Raw genomic sequence first — 21871 nt, 5'->3', positions numbered from 1 at the left:
TGTCAATGGCTCCATGTCCCAGTGGAGGCCAGGGACAAGCAGAGTCCCTCAGGGATCAGTCCTGGGACCAGGCTTGTTCAACATCTTTGTGGGGGACATGGACAGTGGTATTGAGTGCACCCTAAGCAAGTTTGCTGATGACACCAAGCTGTGTGGTGCAGCAGACAGGCTGGAGGGAAGGGAGGCCATCCAGAGGGACCTGGACAGGCTGGAGAGGTGGGCACAAGCCAACCTCATGAGGTTCAACAAGACCAAGGGCAGGGTCCTGCATCTGGGTCGAGGCAATCCCAGGCACAAATCCATGCTGGGCAGGGACTGGCTGGAAAGCAGCCCTGAGGAGAGAGCCTTGGGGGTGCTGGTGGACTAGAAGCTCAACATGAGCTCTCAGTGTGCACTTGCAGCCCGCAAAGCCAATCAGATCCTGGGCTGCATCAGGAGAAGTGTGGCCAGCAGGGCAAGGGAGGTGATTCTCCCCCTCTACTCAGCCCTGGTGAGACCCCACCTGGAGTACTGTGTCCAGTTCTGGAGCCCCTATTACAAGAGGGATGTGGAGGTGCTGGAAGGTGTCCAGAGAAGGGCCACAGGGATGATCAGAGGGCTGGAGCACCTCTCCTATGAGGACAGACTGAAGGAGTTGGGGCTGTTCAGTCTGCAGAAGAGAAGGCTCCCAGGTGACCTAATTGTGGCCTTCCAGTATCTGAAGGGGGCTACAGGAAGGCTGGGGAGGGACTGCTCAGAATCTCAGGTAGTGATAGGACTAGGGGGAATGGAATGAAGCTGGAGGTGGGGAGATTCAGGCTAGATGTGAGGAGGAGGTTCTTCCCCATGAGAGTGGTGAAACCCTGGAATGGGTTGTCCAGGGAGGTGGTCGAGGCCCCGTCCCTGGAGGTGTTTAAGCCCAGGCTGGCTGAGGCTCTGGGCAGCCTGATCTAGTGTGGGGTGTCCCTGCCCATGGCAGGGGGGTTGGAATTGGATGATCCTTGTGATCCCTTCCAACCCTGACTGATACTATGATACTATGATTTGCTAGTCATTAACTCTGTTGATACCAGTTAAGAATGCTGTTTGGTGGAGAAGTTAGTGTAAATCAGGCAACCAGAGCCATTTAAGAGGGATAACATTTCATATTTGAATAATTCTTAGCTTTCCAGTTCTGTGGTGGTGGATTGGTTTTGGTTTTGTTTGGTTGGTTGGGTTTTGATGTGTTTCGGGGTTTATTTTTGTTTTTCATTTCATGGAAGCTGGGTAGTTCTTGGTAATTTTTACCTTAGTCAGTTTTTGTGACATTTCAGGTAGGAGACTCCACCTATAGAACAATGACATTGTACTCTACCAGCCCAAATAATCCTAAAGCATTCAGAAATGATAGTGTTTTTGCAAAGTGAGTGCCATTTGAATTTAGTGTGTAACAGATCTTGCAGTCTGGTAACTACAGTGTATATTCTCTTGTTTCCCTTGTCTGTGTTGGTATCCAGCTCCATCCCCCCCCCCTCTGTCCAGGTTAGAATAGTCAGATTTTATTCTGTTACAGTGATCCTTTATTTGATACTGCTCCAGCTACCCCAATTATCTAAAATTGTTTAAATACTTTAATAGAGGAAGTTTTAGAATGCTGTGAGATTGACAGTATTGTATCTAAATCTGGAGAAGCTCTGGGTTTTTAGATACATACCTTATGGAAAGAACTCAAAGTTTAAACCATATTAACTTTCTCTCCAGGGAACTTTGAGTATTAGCATTGGAAGAAAGGCTGGAAGGTGCAGTTATTGTTGAAGAATATTTAGGAACATATCACTTCAAATCTGAATTCATTTATTTCCTTGGCAAAACAACATACAGGTAACAAAGTGTTACCTGTATGTGTGACTCCAGCCATTGGATGGTTAAGATACTGTACAAAGAAATGTGACACTGGGTAGAAATTCACTGCCTCAGAAGGCACAGCAGGGAGGTTAATCTTGTCTCTCCATGAAATAAAGTGACACTTTTTAAAATGACCAGAAACAGGGTGTAAGGTCAGTCAATAAATGCTCTTACATTTGAATGACAGTGAAGGAATGCCCTTGCAATAATTGGAGTTAATAGGAGTAGGCTGTAGTGGAGAGAGAGCATACTAGAGGTACATGGAAGAAGAGCAGACTGGAAAACTCCTGTTTAGCATTTAAGACTACTGAAAAAAATCTGTTAAAATAAAGCTGACAAACTGACTTCACAGTATAACAGAATTAATTCTCAGAAGCAAATATTCTGGATTTATCAAAGTCAAAAGCTCCAAAAAACTTCCAAAGACATGGTCAGGTGGAGAGAAGGTTTCATACTTCTCTGCTTCAGGATTCTTTTTCTCTGGTATTGTATATTGTGCTCAAATATTTCTTGGTTCGTCTTCCCACCATTTCTCATTGGTGGTCTGGTTCTTCTGGCAGATGTGGAGATCAAAAGAAATTCAGGAGGTTACATGCTGCAGGTTTAATGAGTCGTTTAATCCCATTTCCTGTGATGTGCAGTGGTAATGAATAAGGGGTTAGCTGGACGTGTTCTCTTAATGATCAACTGGTAACAACTGGCATCTAATGCTTATGGTTGGTCTTAAGATTCATCAAAATGAACAATGTTTTTTGCAATAACTCTTTATTTTGAAAACAAGGAAGCCTCTTCAAGCAATTACTTTATTTCTATATGACTCTGCTGGTCTGTTCCATGGACAAGGGGTATTCTAGGCAGAGGTCCTCATCCAGGTGTGCTTCTTCATTTGTCAAAAGAAATACTTCTGCATTTCATTTGCAGAAAAGCTGGAAGCAGAGAAATTTTGAGGTGGAAAAAGTGATGGGGAAGAAAGGGATGAAAAAGAGGGGAGAGAAAAAGGGTGGGGGTATTGGGGTCAAGCTCCCATTGCGTTATCTATGTGTTTATGTACCACTACTGAACAACGGGAAGCTTTCTACTAGCAGCCTGCACAAAAGTGTGGTAGTTAGCATTATAATGTGGCTGCATTGCTTTGATGTTAATTTTGGCATCTTAAGAGTATAGCAGTGTGTATTTCACTATAGTTTTTCGTTTAGACATTTCATATCTAGATTGTTTTCTTGAAAAAACCAAACCCTTATAATGTAAACATTTTAATTAAAAGAAAAGAGTAACTTCTCTCCCTTGTATTTGTGTAGGGGGAAGTGCGGAGTCTCGCTTCTCAACGAGACAGAGTCGGTGTTGTCCTATCTGGAGAAAGAGGTAATGCGTGACTTCTGCTTGAGTTTTTACATCTGTATTTCTCATAAATGGGAATCAGTACTTTTTGAAAGTCTTTTTTAGTGATGTTAGAATAATTCTGTTGTTGAAAACACTGAGTTTAGAAAGTTAGTGGATAAAAAATCCATTGACACTGTAAAACGGCTTCATTATGAATATGCTTATGGAAGAATATAGTTGTGAAAGAATTTATCTTAATCTTTGCCCATTTATACAGAGAGCAAGAGGGGCTTCTGTAGAGGGCAGCTTAGCATAGAAGTTTAGTATTAAGGGCAGTGTGGTTAGAACTCTTGCCGGAGAAGTCTAAAGCAAAAAGTCATTGAGTAGAATAGAATAGAATAGAATAGAATAGAATAGAATAGAATAGAATAGAATAGACCAGGTTGGAAGAGACCTTCAAGATCATCGTGTCCAACCTATCAACCAATCCAACCCACCTAAACAACTAACCCATGGCACCAAGCACCCCATCAAGTCTCCTCCTGAACACCTCCAATGATGGTGACTTCACCACGTCCCCGGGCAGCCCATTCCAATGGGCAATCACTCTCTCTGTGTAGAACTTCTTCCTAACATCCAACCTAAACCTCCCCTGGCACAGCTTGAGACTGTGTCCTCTTGTTCTGGTGCTGGCTGCCTGGGAGAAGAGACCATCATCTGCCTGTCTACAACCTCCCTTCAGGTAGTTGTAGAGAGCAATAAGGTCACCCCTGAGTCTCCTCTTCTCCAGACTAAGCAGCCCCAGCTCCCTCAGTCTCTCCTCATAGGGCTGTGTTCCAAACCCCTCACCAACTTTGTTGCCCTTGAATTTGAATTTGAGTACCTCAGTATTATCCTTATCCCAGGTGACCAGGTCCCCTGTTTCCTGCTGCAGAGGGCCCACATTATCCCTGGTCTTTCTTTTATCGTCAGCATACCTATAGTTGTTTTCTTTGTTGCCTTTGTTGTTCTTGTCCAGATGTAACTTCACCTGGGCTATTGGTCAAGATAGTTATGACAACAGGAAGCTGTTAACATTAATTCTATTCAACTTATTTATTTTTGTGTGTGATTCTTTTCGTTATTGCTCAGTTCTGAAATAACTCTTAGCCATGAGAGATGCTCCCATTAGTCATTTAAAAAAACATAGAATAGAATAGAACAGAACAATAGAATAGAATAGAATAGAATAGAATAGAATAGAATAGAATAGAATAGACCAGGTTGGGAGAGACCTTCAAGATCATCGCATCCAACCTATCATCCAACACCACCCAACCAACTAAACCATGCAACCAAGCACCCTGTCAAGTCTCCTCCTGAACACCTCCAGCGATCATCTACATTATTTAAAATATGGGTTAGTGTACCAAACCTGTGTTCTGTAAAAGTGGCCAAAGGAGGTTAGTTGAACAACTTTCCAATGGAAGGGAATACATATTTACCACCCTAATTTTAATCAGATGTTTAATCATTATGCTGTGCTTCTTTGTTTAGGATACCTTTTTTTATTCACTGGTGTATGATCCATCACTGAAAACGCTTTTAGCAGACAAGGGAGAAATCAGAGTGGGGCCCAGATATCAAGCAGATGTGCCTGAGATGCTTGCAGAAGGTAAATATATTATCTTTGATTACCACACACAAAAAAAAAAAAGTAAAAATCTTCATTTTGCATTATTGCTTGTGCTGACTTAGAACTAAGCTAATCAGTGTAGGTGCAGATAAAGTAAAATTGCAGGTCTGAGAAAATGGGCAGGTGTCAGTGGATCCTATGAGCAAGAGAGGAAGGATGCTTGAGTAGCTGTGGGATAGATACTGTCAGTTTCCGGTTTGTACATAACAAAATTCAGGCATTTAGTGGTTTTTTTTGTTTAATTGTAGGGTCCATTTAGTTCTTTCCTATTGGCCTCAAGGAAGAAAGATGTTGAGGACCAACCCTTTTTGTAGAATAATATGTTAACAAAACAAATGAAAAACACGTTCTTTCACTCCCTTTGGAAACAGAGTCTACACAGATGATGTGTGTCTTTGTGTCTTGTACTTCCATCAGAGCACCTTGTTTGTTTTGTAGCAGGGCTGAAATAAATACTTAAAACTTTATCATATCTTTTAAATAATTGGTGTTTTTAAATTCTTATTTTATTTTTAATACAGCACAGCTGTCTTTGTCTTTTGCTACATAGGAACTTTATTCTTTCAAACAAATTCTAGAGCTGGGATGGTATTTAGGAAGCACGTCTTGTTGTTTGAAATGTTATATACTCAGCAGATTTTAAGCTAAGCTGGTTTTGTCAGTGAAATATGAACTCTACATAGCACTAAAGAAAAAAAGGTTTCCTGAGAAGCATCTAGATATAGATACTCTTTTCAAGAATTTTGGTATTTTTTCATGAATGAGAAAAAACACATTACAGGAATATCAGAACTCTTTAGTTTTACCACACGTGAGCGACCCAACGTTTATTTACAGGTTTAAATGGTACATTTGCCATTCATTGTGATCTGCCTTGGGTTGTTTTTAATCTGCTATTCTTTGTCCTTCATACAAAAAGCACTCCTTCTACAAAGCTTCTTTAATAAACTGTATAAAACAAGAATGACTTGATTTCTGGCAAGCCACAGATGCAATGGATGCTGTTCAGTATCTCACCTTGTGACCGTTTGAGGCTGTGCCTTTAAGAAAGGGACAGTGCTGGGACACTCTGGCTGAATGTTTTGGAATAATAATGAAAACAATCAGATATTCTAAACGAATTTCATTGGCAGATTGGTAGAATGCAGTTTTAAGTTTTAGTGCAGCTGGAATTTTTTCTCAGTTCGTTCCTTTCCCTCTCCCTTCCAGCTTGCCTGCTTCTGGGCTCCTAGCCAGAGTGACCTGGGATAAAGATAAGCACTAATACTGCATGCACTTTTGAGGCCTAACCAAATTTCATCCTTATTAATTACCTTTTCTCTCTCTCTAGCCCTTTCTGGGAAAAAAGGGAGGTAGGGGGATAGAGGGGGTACAGGGGGGGAACCCTCCTCTGTCCAGAGGAGGGAATTTCATTCCTGTATTCTTTTTTTTTCCTTGCTGTATATTTCTGTACATATATTGTAAATACTGTATATATTGTGTATATCTAACCTGCCTTTCCACATTGCTTGTAAAATATAGCATTCCTTCCACTTCTCCAGCTGAGTTAGCTGTGTTTTTTCCCTCTTTGTGGGGGAGAGAAAGCTAGGCCTTCTCTCTCAACCCACTACACACCTGCGTTACTCTTCTAACTTTTGAGAACCAGAAATTAAGTACAGGAAGTCTTTTCCAGTTGGGTTTGTGAGGTGTGCAGATTTGGTTCAGAACAAGTTTATGATTGTATTGTGGTACACTGCTGTGAAATGTGCTGCCATGGCGAAACAACTAATTATGCAGACATTTATATGCTCAAGAGGAAAAGTTTCCCAGAGGACTACTGTGTGTTTCAAGTGGCCAGGAAGTATTAATGTGCTTCTGAAGCAGTTTGCTGAACTGTGTGTTGTCATGATGAGCTGTGACTGTCTGCTGGGCAGGAAGTCTTTCCCTACTGAATTCTGCTGCTTAAATTAACAAAGAGCCTAATTATGGAATACTGAATACTGCCTGTGAAGTAAATGTTTTTCTTATTAAACTGTCACCTGTTCAATTTGTTTTTTAAATTAAACTCTCTGTTTATTGAAGGTTATGTTTCTAGCTTGTCTGCAGTTTAACATTCTGAATTAAATACTTGACTCAGCTAAGTGTGTGGCAAATCTCTCTCTCATGTCATGAGAACAGGACAGGCTTTTACTGTGTTTTACTGTGGTGTTTTTCTCACGCCCCATAATGCAGTCTTATTCATGTATTTAGTAGGCAACCATAGTCCATAAGTTATAAAAATTCAGAAACACCAAGTTGCCCACATACCAAGAATCTGGTAGCATACAGAGCACCTCGGCACTGCACTTGGATTAATCTGCACTTTTTTCCCAGTGTGGCTGGTGGGAAAAACAGTTTGGTTTTAGGAGGATAAAAATAGTAGCTTTGAGTGATTATCTTAAATGTTTCTGTAGTCTTCTGACCTCTAAGGAAAAGAAAAAGATGATGCAGCTGTTACTGTACTTTTCTGTTAATCCATCCATTGTCAAACCCTTCCACTGATGAAAGTAAATCTAGAAAATATTTAAAACCAATATAATAAAATAGTTATGTTTGGAAACCCAGGGTGCTGGGAAGAGTTCTGATTCTTGATGTAAATTTTTCAGCCTGCATTTTAAAAAAGTGGCTAATGACATGTATGCCCAAATTATTATGCTATAATGTATGATTTCCTAAGCTAAAAGACATGGGGAATTAAATTACAACAAAGGATTTATACAACTTCAAAACAGTTGGGGATCACTTGACAAAAAAATGGGGTTAATGTAATCTAATAATGGTTTTATAAAATAGCAAGCATTGCTAGTTTTGTGCACACATAAAATATGTCTTTAAATGTAAAAGAATGTAAGGGAAATAGACCTTTTTGAAGGTTGCTGGTAGGCATGTTTTGTGTCTATAGAAACCCCCTGCAGCCATTCCTGAGAAAAATAAAGAAACTATTTAGAAAAATCAAAGCTTCACAGACGGCCAGTCACTTTATTTTAAAAGTTACTGACATATAAATGCAATTCAAATAACTGAAGACATGCCAGTCCAGATTACCTTTCAGAAGACAATGGAAGACAATGCCAGGGACAGGGAGGAAGAACTGCCTATTGTAAGCGAATATCAGGTTGGTGATCACCTTAAGAACCTGAAAGTGTTCAAGTCCATGGGACCCGACGGGATACACCCATGGGTACTGAGAGAACTGGCAGAGGAGGTTGCTAAACTCCTCTCTATTCTATTCCAAAAGTCCTGGCAGTCTGGGGCAGTCCCCACAGACTGGAAAAGGGGAAACATTACCCCATTTTCAAAAAGGGTAAGAAGGAGGAACCAGGGAACTACAGGCCAGTCAGTCTCACCTCTGTGCCCGGAAAGATCATGGAGCAGATCCTCCTGGAGGCACTACTGGCTCAGAAGAATAGTGAAGAGGTGATTTGGAACAGTCAGCATGGCTTTGCCAAGGGCAAATTCTGCCTGACCAACCTGGTGGCCTTCTGTGAGCAGGTGATGAAATTAATAGCTGAGGGGAGAGTAACTGATGTAATTTACCTGGAGCTGAGCAAAGCCTTTGACACTGTCCCGCACCACATCCTGGTCTCCAGGCTTGTGACACATGGGTTTGATGGGTGGCCACTAGATGGGTACAGAACTGGCTTGATGGCCGCACCCAAAGAGTGGCTGTCCATGGCTCCATGTCCCAGTAGAGGCCAGGGACAAGTGGAGTCCCTCAGGGATCAGTCCTGGGACCTGTCTTGTTCAACATCTTTGTGGGTGCCATGGACAGTGGCATTGAGTGCACCCTCAGCAAGTTTGCTGATGACACCAAGCTGTGTGGTGCAGCAGACAGCTGGAGGGAAGGGAGGCCATCCAGAAGGACCTTGACAGGCTGGAGAGGTGGGCACAAGCCAACCTCAGGAGGTTCAATAAGAGCAAGTGCAGGGTCCTGCATCTGGGTCGAGGCAATCCCAGGCACAAATGCAGGCTGGGCAGTGACTGGCTGGAAAGCAGCCCTGAGGAGAGAGACTTGGGGGTGCTGGTGAAGATGAAGCTCACCAGGAGCTCTCAGTGTGCACTTGCAGCCCGCAAAGCCAATCAGATCCTGGGCTGCATCAGGAGAAGTGTGGCCAGCAGGTCGAGGGAGGTGATTCTCCCCCTCTACTCAGCCCTGGTGAGACCCCACCTGGAGTACTGTGTCCAGTTCTGGAGCCCCTATTCCAAGAGGGATCTGGAGGTGCTAGAAGGTGTCCAGAGAAGGGCCAGGAGGATGATCAGAGGGCTGGAGCACCTCTCCTATGAGGACAGACTGAAGGAGTTGGGGCTGTTCAGTCTGCAGAAGAGAAGGCTCCAAGGTGACTTCATTGTGGCCTTCCAGTATCTGAAGGAGCCTACAGGAAGGCTGGGGAAGGACTTCTCAGGATCTCAGGTAGTGATAGGACTAGGGGGAATGGAATGAAGCTGGAGGTGGGGAGATTCAGGCTGGAGGTGAGGAGGAAGTTCTTCAGCATGAGAGTGGTGAAGCCCTGGAATGGGTTGTCCAGGGAGGTGATTGAGGCCCCGGCCCTGGGGGTGTTTAAGCCCAGGCTGGCTGAGGCTCTGGGCAGCCTGATCTAGTGTGGGGTGTCCCTGCCCATGGCAGGGGGGTTGGAACTGGATGATCCTTGTGGTCCCTTCCAACCCTGACTGATACTATGATACTATGATACTATGACCAGTCACAGCTTGGCTGAAAAATGATGAAATTTCTTTGAGCTGTGAAAGTTGCCATCTCTGGAGGTGTTTAGGAGGAGACTTGATGGGAATGATTTGTGCCATGGTTTAGTTGATTAGATGGTGTTGGATGATGGGTTGGATGCAATGATCTTGAAGGTCTCTTCCAACCTGGTCTATTCTAGTCTAGTGTATTCCTTCCATGTATTCTACAAACACTAAATTATTTTGATGTAAACACACTGATGTACTCTAGTAGATAAAAAATGCAAGTTGCTTGCATTCTGCCTGTACTGTGATAAATGATATTCTATCTGAATGGATTGCTTGTGGTTTTGTTCTGTTGGGTTTGTTTGGTTTTCAGTGTCTGTTGAAGATCTCTATACTTCTTGCGTGTGCGACTATTAGTAGTTATTTTATTGTTAAAGAAGTGCAATCTTAAACCTAGATTTCCTGAAGCAGTCTCAAGCATAGAATCTCATAAAAGTAAAGAATTTAATAGAATGGTACAGTAGCAGGGACAGCTTGAGCTGGGTGACTCCAGAGAAGGACCCCAAACAAAGGAATGCACACATTTCTCTGGTAGACTATAGACTATGCATCCACCCTTCATGCGAGCACCTTTTGAGTGCCCTTTCATTCACTGGTGATTTGGCTGGAATCCTAAAACACCTTCTGACTCCTTATGCACTGTCTCCAGGCAGCAGGCTGTTACCTGGACTAGTTACAGCTGCTGGTGATGGTATAGCCTTGAAGCCTCCTTATCCTTTGACTTCTGGTCGTTATGTGGCCCTGTTTTGAATGAGTTAGTACAGCTGAGTAGATCCAAATGTACAGCCCCTTGCCTGAGGTTTCAGCAAGTCTAGCTACTCATGATGAGGAAGTAAAGCTGAACAAACAGCACAATAAAGCGCACAATATTGTAACTCTAAGTGATTGGTTCTCTTTAAAACTTACCTGAGTCAAACAACTAGTATCTCTGTAGTATCATGAAGTTCTTGTATAAAACTTGAAGATTCTCATCCAAACTCAAGTAACGTCTTCATATTCTACAGTTGTTCTGAAACCTCTCCTATAGATGCTTCACTTTGAGGTCAGGCTTCTATTAGATCTCTTATGAAGCCCACAAACCTGTCCAGTTTTTTCTAGTTACCAAAAATGCAGAGAATTGATTTGATCTAACAGGTAACTTGAATTTCTCATCCTCCTTCTCTTTTTAAACAGATCCTGTTGCCAAAGACTTAGACCCTTAGGTCTTATAGACCTTTTGACTTGATTAATTATCTAAGACTAATTATTTGAATGCCCTCTGAAATTTGGACAAAGTGGAAGCAGTAAGGATCAAAGAAGAGTAACAAGACTAAAAAGAAATAATTAATCCTATGTCTGGTAGTGTCTTAATCACAAGGACAGTTTCCTTCCTCTGTGTCTTGAGATTGCTTTGATTTTGTTCTAGCTGAAAGCAAAATTGCAGCATATGAAGGTAACTCCTATTCATGTATTTCATACATATGTATGACATTCAGTAGAGGCTGAAGGAAGCAGCTCTGTGGGAAGGGCCCTGGGATGTTAGTGGATAGCAGGAGGGTGTAAGACACTATTGTACCCTGGCAATGAAGTCAGCCAACAGCATTCTGGGTTGTCACCTGGCGCATAGCCACTAGGTCAAGCAAAGTGATCAGCTTTCTTGACAGAGCACTCATTAGATCACATCTAGATACTGGACCTAGGCTTGAGTCTCCCAGTATGGGAAAGTTATTGATGAACTAAGTTCAGTGGAGGCCATTACCCTTGTTGGGAGGTTGTGTTGTCTCTTCTTGCAAGTTTTCAAACACCAGGTGGATAAAGCTGTGATCTGAGCTCACAGCTGAGTAAGGTTTGAGGAGGAGCTTGGGTAGAGACTTCATGAGATCCCTTCCAATCTGAACTGACCCTACTGTGGTGCTCCAGCTTAAGAACCTGCTAATATGATTCAACTCAGTCCTTCTGCCTCTTACCCTGGGCAAGTGCTTTTTTATATGCAGAGGTTTACATCTTAATAAACAGGAATGTGAGTGAACAGTTTAATCAAAACATCTGTGCTTCAAAGATGATCTTAGACCACTTCTTTTTCTGTGCTTACATAGTCACGTATCATCAAGAACAGCTTCAAGAGAAACCCTCAACTGCCACTTAGTTGCTTTTCCTCCAGATAATGCCAGGTAACTTGCATGTTTTCAGTCACTGCCCCTAGCCAGCTCAGTTTCATGACTTTCCCACAAAAGCCTGAGACAATATATTGAGCTTTTAGTAAATCTCAGTCTAAAAATAAAAGGAACACCTGAAGATTAGGAAGTGCCAGCATTAATGTTAAGCTAACTGCAGTAATACCTACCAAGAAGTCTTTGGTATAATTAGATTATGATACTGCAATGTAAGAAAAAGAATAACATGTATAGTATGACTCAGTTAACAGAGCAGCTACTAACCTTTAAAAATTTTATTTCTGTCTTGTAAAAACATGTTCCTGAGATACAGTGCAAAACCACCAGCTTGAAAGTAGATTATAGAGGGAGTTACCCTCTGAACTTTCTCTACCTGTCTTAAGTTGTTCACATGGTTGAAGAGATTTTTTTGGGCACACATCGTAGTGGCAGCTGTTCACAGGTACGTACCCACGTGCACACATTTACCTGAACAGGTGGAAGTGCCTGGTAAGAACACTTTACTGCTAATTAATTTCCTGTGTATAGCAGCAGCTTCTGTTGGCTCAGCCAGCCATGTTCACAGTGCCTGCTGTAAGGATGCTGAGTGGTGAGCGAGTCACATGGAGCTGGAAATCACTGGGCCAAACAGAGGCACACCAGAGTGGGAAATGTCATGGTGGATACATGAAGGGTTAGGATCGATTGGCAGTTGGTGGGAAAAGATATTTGAATCTCTCTGCAGAGGTATATTAAAGGAGACGAGCATCAAGAGGTTGACAGTGGAGGGGAATGATTGTGTGTAAAAGTATAGCTAGAGAATGGGCTGCTAGTCCAAACTGAGCACTGCAACCAGCAATGGCAGATCCCTGTTTTAATTAGCCTGGACAGCTGTCATTAAAGCCACTGTTATGGGAACATCTGTGTATTGCTGCATGGAATTTTTCTCATGCTGATGGTCCCCTCCCAGCTGCAGTCCTGTTCCTGTCCCAGTGCTGTTTATCTCTTGTATCTGTGCTCTGGTGAATTCTCTATGGAGCAGGAATCTGATACAGTTAGGTACTTTGGTGATTCAAAGCAGTACAAAGAGTTTGGAGCTGGCAAAGAGGAGGACTATGCTCTTACATAGAGAGGAAGAGGAATTAAGAGTCTCAAAAATGGAGGAAGCAGCAGCTTGTAGAAAGATGTTCTGTTCAAAGCATTTGTTTGTTTTAAATTATCTGCATAAAACACCAGAATCCCTCTTGCACATCTGAAAATATCCAGAGGACACCTTGAGTCAGTTCCATTTAGAATAGAATAGAATAGAATAAACCAGGTTGGAAGAGACCTTCAAGATCATCGCGTCCAACCTATCATCCAACACCACCTAAACAACTAACCCATGTAACCAAGCACCCCATCAAGTCTCCTCCTGAACACCTCCAGTGACGGCGACTCCACCACCTCCCCGGACAGTCCATTCCAATGGGCAATCACTCTCTCTGTGTAAAACTTCCTCCTGACCTCCAGCCTGAATTTCCCCTGGTGCAGCCTGAGACTGTGTCCTCTTGTTCTGGTGCTGGCTGCCTGGGAGAAGAGACCAACCTCTGCCTGTTTACAACCCCCTTTCAGGTAGTTGTAGAGAGCAATAAGGTCACCCCTGAGTCTCCTCCTCTCCAGGCTAAGCAGCCCCAGCTCCCTCAGTCTCTCCTCATAGGGCTGTGTTCCAAGCCCCTCACTAACTTCGTTGCCCTTCTCTGGACTCGTTCCAGCAAGTCAACCTCCTTCCTAAACTGAGGGGCCCAGAACTGGACACAGTACTCGAGGTGTGAATGGCTTCCCTGCTCACCACACTGTTCCTGATACAGGCCAGGATGTCATACATACTCCTTATGAAAGGCTGGGTAACAGCACTGCAACCCAATAGAAGCTTTTACTCAGGTGTTTGTGGTAAGAGATGACACCATTTCCATCATGTGGCAAGTCCCTTTAGGTAGGTATTTCTTGAAGGGGAGGCATTTTAGAATGAGTAAAGTAGCTGAGTGCTTAACAGGAAGAAGGGGAGCCGTTGGGCTAATTTAAGCTGTAAACTTTGAATGGTGTTTCGAGAAATTGTATCCAAAACTTTTCTCTGTTTTAAAAAAGAACAAAATAATTCCTTTAGAGAAGTTTTCTGATGTCTCCTCTGGTTTTGTGCTTCTTACTGCAACTCAATTGTAAGAGCATGTTGTTTTTAATAGACCAGGCATATCAGATGGAAGCTATTCAACACAGAGTGCAAGCCTACTAATGTTTGGGAATATTGGAATTCCAGGGTTTTAAGCTTGAACATGGCTACAACTAAAGAGACAGTTAAGAAACTCATCTACATACTGTTTGAATTGTTTAACATGAAAGTTCAGGATGCTTAGTGTATTTTCAGTTCTTTCAATGCTTCTCATATACAGAAAATGTTTGTTTTCCTTTAATAAATGAAAGATACATTTTAAAATAGCAGAACCCAACTGTTATCTCATAAGGAGGGATCTGTTCTGTTACTCATGCTACATAACAGTCCTGTTTACTGGAAGAACCACTGCTGAGTTTGAAAATCACTCATACTAGCCAGAGACTTGGGGGAGTTTTTTGCACTGTGCATCTGGTTGCCTTGTCAAAAGCCTGTGTACTGGTTTATCTCTGTCGGTGTTGATTCAGTGAGTTCGTTCTATTGTGAGAAAATAAACAGCAGGCCTTTTAAAACTCAGGCACTATGAAATAATTTTAGAAGATTCTTTGTTTAAATATTTGAGTTAAAAATTGGAGAGCCCTGCAATTGTTAAACAAGTAATGTATAGCTCTGAGAAATGTCAGAGGAGACAAGCAAATACTGTCTGGATGTCCTTCAGTTTTCAGAAAACACAATCTGCCGTTTGTGCTAAGTGATCAGTCCTAAGATAATGACTGGATGTGAGGAATGGGTACAGGACAATAGGCAGCTCTTAGAAAATAAAATGCAGGAAGATTTGCCTCTTTGTTCCTCATTTCAGTATTTCACAAATAGTAGATGTCTAAGCCTTTCATCTTTAACTGGTTTTCAAAAACCCTGAGGGCTGATGATTTTGAGTCCATGTTAGTGTTTTCTTTGAGTGAATCAGGTTGGAATGACAAGAATAAATTTATGGATTTAGTGTAATCCTATTCGCAACCCATTTGCTCAGGTACTACAGGTACTGTAATCAGACAGATTTGTTTTTCCTGAGCACACACAAAAGGAGACAACAGTAGCAACTTTAGGCTCTTGGGTAATCTCTATGGTGGCATGTGACGAAAGGCTTTTGTGGAAAAAGCTGTCAGCCATGTTTGTTAGGGTGGAACAACTCATTTGTGTAGCAGCATACACGCCTCTTGTTCTACCTACAGCAACTTTGGGGTCTATAGTTTGTTATTTAAAACCAGATTTCTTGTCACTTTTAAGATGACTTTACCAGGACCTATACAGGAGAAAGCAAAGCTCAAATTCTGAAAGCAAAGGATCAAGTATGAAAGGAGATGTTCATGCTTAACCTTGATTTGCTTTAAGAAGATGCCAAGAAGCCTTGTAGAAATGTATTCCACCGACTTCAGTGTGAAATGCATTGAAGCTTCCAAGTTGAAGTAAGTTAGCAGCAAAATAAATGATAACTTCAGAATGTTAGTCAGATTATGCCAGAGAGAGAGATCTTTGGTCCGACTAAAAGATGACAGTTTTGTTTTAATGAATTTTTCATCAGGAATGTGTGCAACAATAGATGTAACAAACATATCCAGGAGTTCCTGCTTCCGGAAGCTGCAATAGAATACCAGACATAAAAGGGGTGATTGCTAGTCTGGTAACTTACATTTATGGCCAGAGTACAAAAATGTTGCCTAGATTTGATTCGCCTCAGCTAAGAGGGATATCTCAATTAGGTCGGAGGATGTTTAAGGTTAGATGAGATTGTTCTCAAATGGAGTTTCTGTGGTTGCATTTTTGACTTGGAGTTAACATGCATTTTTTCCATAGTACCTTCTAAAAGAAGGAACTGTTTCTGGAGGGTTAGCAAGTTCACATATGGTCACTTATCTGACCAGCAGGTTTCTTTTTCAGACCACATCAAATATCACAAATAGTAAAATACTCTTTACAATGTTCATGTCGAATTTTAATAGGATTATGATAGTATCCCTTACATCAGTCCTGCCAATCTCTTCTGGGGAGCTGAGTGAGTGATTTATGTGCTGTGCAATTAAATGCATGCTTATGGACTTTTCAGTTTTACTATAAATTTTAGATTATATCTTTGTGTTTTTCTTTTTCTTTTTTTTTAGTAAAGACTTCACTTAACTTCTGCCTGACCTTGCAGATGCAAGGGAAATATGTAGTGTAGGATTGCAGCCATATGTATTGCAGAACCTCAATGAGGTATTGGGAAGCTTTGTGTTATAAAACAGTGGTTTATGATGGCTTTTCAATAGTGTTACTTTAAAATATCTTTTGTCTTCTCATGCTGTTGAGGTATTAGAATAAACCTTTATTAGGATAAACCAAACCAGGTTGGAAGAGACCTTCAAGATCATCGTGTCCAACCCATCAACCAATCCAACCCACCCAAACAGCTAACCCATGGCACCAAGCACCCCATCAAGTCTCCTTCTGAACACCTTCAATGACGGCGACTCCACCACCTCCCTGGGCAGCCCATTCCAATGGGCAATCACTCTTTCTGTATAGAACTTCTTCCTAACATCCAACCTGAACCTCCCCTGGCACAGCCTGAGACTGTGTCCTCTTGTTCTGGTACTGGGTGCCTGGGAGAAGAGACCATTATCAGCCTGTCTACAACCTCCCTTCAGGTAGTTGTAGAGAGTGATAAGGTCACCCCTGAGTCTCCTCTTCTCCAGGCTAAGCAGCCCCAGCTCCCTCAGCCTCTCCTCATAGGGCTTGTGTTCCAAACCCCTCACCAACTTTGTTGCTCTTCTCTGGACTTGTTCCAGCAAGTCAACCTCCTTCCTAAACTGAGGGGCCCAGAACTGGACACAGTACTCGAGGTGTGGCCTAACCAGTGCAGTGTACAGGGGCAGAATGACCTCCCTGCTCCTGCTGGCCACACTGTTCTTGATGCAGGCCAGGATGCCATTGGTACTAAGTGCCTGTATAATTCTGACCAAACAAACAGTTACATAGATTATTCACAACTTCCACGTTAACAGTCGAATGTTGAAAGAGTTGGGAATTGTGCTGTTTAGCATTTAGCTAGTAGAGAAAACATTCCACAGCTGGGGTGAGCTGCATGAGTTGTTCTGCTTGGGGATTGTTGGAGTGATCTTTTCTTTCCCCTGTCCCTGACTCAAATTGAAACAACCTTTCTCAAATTTGTCTTACGCTTGAGGAGAAGGCAGGTGGAATTTCAGTCTTTGTAACAGGTGCCCCATGATTTCCTGCCATCTTTAGCTTCGTGAGAAGAGTCGTGCTTGTTCTCATTCTTGAGCTTGTTATGAGACCCCTGCTTTTCAACAACTTGAAGGAAATGGTTGAAGTAACTGTCTTTTCTTTTGCCCTTCTGGTTTCACTGCAGTATGAATGGTCTGTGCTGTGTTGTTAGTGTGGAAGGTTGTGCATGATTGCTTTTTGTAGGAGTTCTTTATTAGTGGTAGCTGTAGAGTCTTAGCTGACATTGTTCAAATACTGAGTTCTGTTGGGCAGTCAGCCTTATGAAGGGCACAGCTATTTATTGTGTGCTGTATGTGCTTATTATCCCAAATAATAAATTGCAATAAGCACTCAAATCACATTTCAAACAGCAACATTTTGTGGTTTAATTGACTTTGGTTTTCAGTAACTTTACCTAAATGGACTTAGTGTGAGTTCATCTTTTTATTTCCTCTGCTGTTGTACTACAAGTCAGATGGATTTTAAAATAAATTTATTCTGCAGAAGATGAAAAAATGTGCAGATGAAATGTGGTTTTATTCTTGAAAAAGTCAAAATAGATTTAATGCTGAAGAGTTACTCTCCAAATTACATGTTTTGCTGGAATTCATGCAAATTAATAGTCTTATCTGTAGAATGCTGTACTTGTGAGGAATGTGCATATTTAATAACATAACTTTTGGGTTGTTTCCTTTTGATTGCAGGACCAGAGATTTCATACTGATTTAGTGGGAGGGTTTGTTGGTTTTTTTTTAAGACTACAGTGTCTATATATTGTAGTATCCCTCTTTCCTCACGAGGGTCAAGAAGACAATGTGTCAGTACAGGCCAGGAATGATGAGATTGAGAGCAGCCGTGCAGTAAAGGACTTGGGGGTACTGGTGGATGAGAAGCTGGGCATGAGCCACCAGTGTGCACTTGCAGCCCACATCCTGTGCTGCATCAAAAGAAGTGTGGCCAGCAGATGGAAAGAGGTAATTCTGCCCCTCTGCTCTGGTGAGACCTCACCTGGGCTACTATGTCCATCTCTGGAGCCCCCAGCACAAGAAGGACATGGACCTATTGGAGCTGGGTCAATGGAGTGCCACAGAGATAATCAGAGGGTAGGAGCACCTCTCCTGTGAAGACAAGCTGATACAGTTGTGGTTGTGCAGCCTGGAGAAAAGAAGGATCTGGGGAGACCTTATAGCTACATTTCAATACCTGAAAGGGACCTACAGGAAGGCTGGGGAAGGACTGTTAGAAAGACTTGCAGCAATAAGATGAGAGGCAGTGGGTTTAGACTGGAGCAGGGAAGATTTATGTTGGAGGGGAGATTCTTTACAATGAGAGTGGTGAAATACTGAAACAGGCCATCCAGGGATGTGGTTGAGGCCCCGTCTCTGGAGACATTCAAGATAGAACTTGATGTGGCCCTGAGGAGCCCGATCTAGTTGGAGGTGACATTGCCAGGGGGATTTGGCAAGATGATCTTCAAAGGTCCCTTCCATCCTGAGGCATTGTATGATTCTATGAAGTATTGTTAATATTCATAAGTAGTATGGTACTGTCATTATTTATACACTGAATTATTGCCCCTGTGGTTTTCTGAAAACTATTACCTCGTGTTGTTATTTCAGGAATTAAGAAAAATGGTTGCAGTCTTCTGTATTCAGACTGGAGTAGGTGCTAGACCACTGCACAGTGTCATCTGAAATGGGGAAGAAGGGCGATGAAACTGTGCAAGTTGTATTTATTCACATATATCAAAAGAGTACAGTCAGTGAATTCCAAATTAAAGAAGAATTTCAAGTATCTTTTCATTAGCTGAATACTTACCCTTTGCCTTTGAACTGAAGGTGACCGTTGTAGTGTTACGCTGTATATTAATTTAGGTTATTGCCTTTAGATTTCCTATAAAAAGCTGAAATGAAAGGACTGATTTTTACTATTTCATTTCTGTGGCAGTGGGGGTTCTAACTAAATGAAACTTCATGTAACCACTGTAAAGTGAGGAACAGTGTGATTTGAGGACATTGTGCCTCTGTGTTCTCTGAGCTGTAGAAGTTTCTTTTTTTGCATACTCCTCTGCAGTACAGATTTTGGGAAAAAGGCAACCTTACTTGTTACTGTTCCAGCACTGGACATTCCCATAAGCCAACCATTCTTGATGCAGCATTATGCAGAATTTGGTCACTACTATGTAATTACAGTTCAGTTTATTCTGATGTTGATTTTACTTAGTTTCATAGTTTCATAGTTTCATTCAGGGTTGGAAGGGACCACAAGGATCATCTAGTTCCAGCCCCCCTGCCATGGGCAGGGACACCCCACACTAGATCAGCCTGGCCAGAGCCTCATCCAGCCTGCTCTTAAACACCCCCAGGGATGGGGCCTCAACCACCTCCCTGGACAACCCATTCCAGGGTTTCACCACTCTCATGGTGAAGAACCTCCTCCTCACATCTAGCCTGAATCTCCCCACCTCTAGCTTCATTCCATAATTTCTGTTTATTTCTAGGAAAGTAGAACATGATGAATTAGAGGGGGAACTGAAGAACTTTCTGTTGAGTTGGGAAACTCAGATTTTACCTGAGATAACCTGAATGTCTGGAACTTTGTTCATAGCTGGACAGTATGAGAAAATCCTATGTGATTTTTTCTTTTCCTCATCTGTAAGTTAAAGAGAGTTTTCAGACAAGCAGTCTAAATAGTAGCATGAGAAGGTTGTTCAAAAACTGAAACCTCTTTTTTCAGTGATTAGTTGCCTACTTTTACAATGTTCTCTAGCATATGAAGCTATGTGCAAAAAGATATTCACTGACATGTACAGTCAGTACACTGCCCAACAGCACCCAACAAAAATCTACTAAATGGTATATCTACAAATCTGATCTTAGGGTTCAGAAACGAGTTTCATTGTGCTGCATAGTGAACTGGACTGTGGCAGGATAAGAACTCACAAGTACCTCTCTTCTGCATCCTTGTGTAATGGGTTGGGGCAGACCCCCTCCCCGCCACACCCAGAAATAACGACTCAGACAAACAGATTGCAAAAGTGATGGAAAGTTTAAATAGAGAACAGTGAGTGTGTGCAGAAAGCTAGAAACACAGTGACAAGAGAGACCCCAAAACAGTCCCAGAAAGATCCCATCCCCACCTGAGGGTGCACCCAAAACCCCCAGGGCTCCTCCTTCCCCCACCACTGCTAGGCTAGTCTCAGCTGGCCAGATCTGAGACTGCCCATCCCCCCGTGGCCTTGGGCCTAGCTAGGCCCATGGCCGGGAGATCTCTCCCCCAGTTACTGGGTGTCGGAGAGGAAGGAAAGAGGAAGTGCCCGACCCCACCATAAACTTTTATAGTGGTGCAATGGATCATGGTAGAAAATACCTAATTGCTTGTGTCCACACAGTGGGCTGGACTTCTGGACACAGGAAACACCCCTGTAGCAGACACCATGCGGTAAAGCTAAGAGAGATTCTTATTTCCCAGGTATAAAAGCACAAAGATGAAGACATTGTATTTACATCTTGGAAATGTGCCAAGAGATTGTAAGAACACAAATATCCACACAGGCCTTCGTGTTTATGTACTTGCTTAGGTATCTAGTGAATCTGGGTAATGAATGCTTGAGTCAAGAGTTTTGGTTAATTTTCAGGAGATTGAATCAAGTCCTGAATGAATTTCCTTAATGGAAGGAACTCTGGAGTACAAGCTAGTGGTCTAGTGTCCAAGAGCTGTCCAGGGATATATCTGATCAGAATATTGCAGCTGATTGAGAATCCAGCAGCTGGTACCTATGTTTTGCATATCATGGAAGGTAAATTCACTCGAAAGCTGAACTCTGCAGAGGGTTAGTTCATATGTTTGGACTGAAGTGACCATTGAGTTACCTTTTGGAAAAGCAAATTAAAAAGTATTTTGAAATATAGTGCAGATTGTGCAAAATGCAAAAGTGAGATCTCCTACCTGACAGGGGCATTTCTAAAAACCGTCCTTCTAGCTATTTTTCAGTCAGGTATCTTGTCCTCTGTTTGTCATGAAAAGTGGAACTGATATGGTTTCATTGAAAACCATTTTTAAAAGATGCAACTTGTATAGATTTTATATTGCAGTTTCTTAAAAGGGTACAATATTGTATCCTGTTATGTATCTGTGCAAGTAAATGTTTATAGTTCATACAGCAAGTTGTTTTTGCTTTAGTAGGATATGTAATAGCAACGACGTGGGATCGTGCTGAAACTAACGTATTAATTACCTTGGGGATATTTATCTGCAGGAAGTGAAGTATCACAGTATCACAGTATAACTAAGGTTGGAAGAGACCTCGAGGATCATCGAGTCCAACCTATCAACACAGACCTCATGACTACACCATGGCACCAAGTGCCACGTCCAGTCTCCTCCTGAACACCTCCAGGGATGGTGACTCCACCACCTCCCTGGGCAGCACATTCCAATGATGAACGACTCGCTCGGTGAAGAACTTTCTCCTCACCTCGAGTCTAAACCTCCCCTGGTGCAGCTTGAGACTGTGTCCCCTTGTTCTGGTGCTGGTTGCCTGGGAGAAGAGACCAACCCCTTCCTGGCTACAACCACCTTTCAGGTAGTTGTAGAGGGCAATGAGGTCTCCCCTGAGCCTCCTCTTCTCCAGGCTAAACAATCCCAGCTCCCTCAGCCTCTCCTCACAGGGCTGTGCTCAAGGCCTCTCCCCAGCCTTTTTGCCCT

General features: G+C 42.4%; 1 protein-coding gene across 6 annotated transcripts in view; it reads left to right on the top strand.

The window, feature by feature from the left end:
- Positions 1-21871, top strand: part of MTA3 (metastasis associated 1 family member 3) — a 182423-nt gene that overhangs the window by 89606 nt on the left and 70946 nt on the right. For all 6 annotated transcript variants that reach the window (XM_068165125.1, XM_068165121.1, XM_068165120.1 and 3 more), the window contains exons 5-6: positions 3162-3225; positions 4720-4837. In XM_068165125.1, the coding sequence (XP_068021226.1) occupies positions 3162-3225; positions 4720-4837 (182 nt within the window). The remainder of the gene's footprint in view (positions 1-3161; positions 3226-4719; positions 4838-21871) is intronic.

This window comes from Melanerpes formicivorus, unplaced genomic scaffold (assembly GCF_026170545.1).
Source record: "Melanerpes formicivorus ecotype bairdi unplaced genomic scaffold, bMelFor1.0.p_v2 SCAF_84, whole genome shotgun sequence".
NCBI lineage: Eukaryota > Metazoa > Chordata > Aves > Piciformes > Picidae > Melanerpes > Melanerpes formicivorus.
Note: the sequence above shows the minus strand (reverse complement) of the source record. Positions and strands in the feature narration are given on the sequence as shown.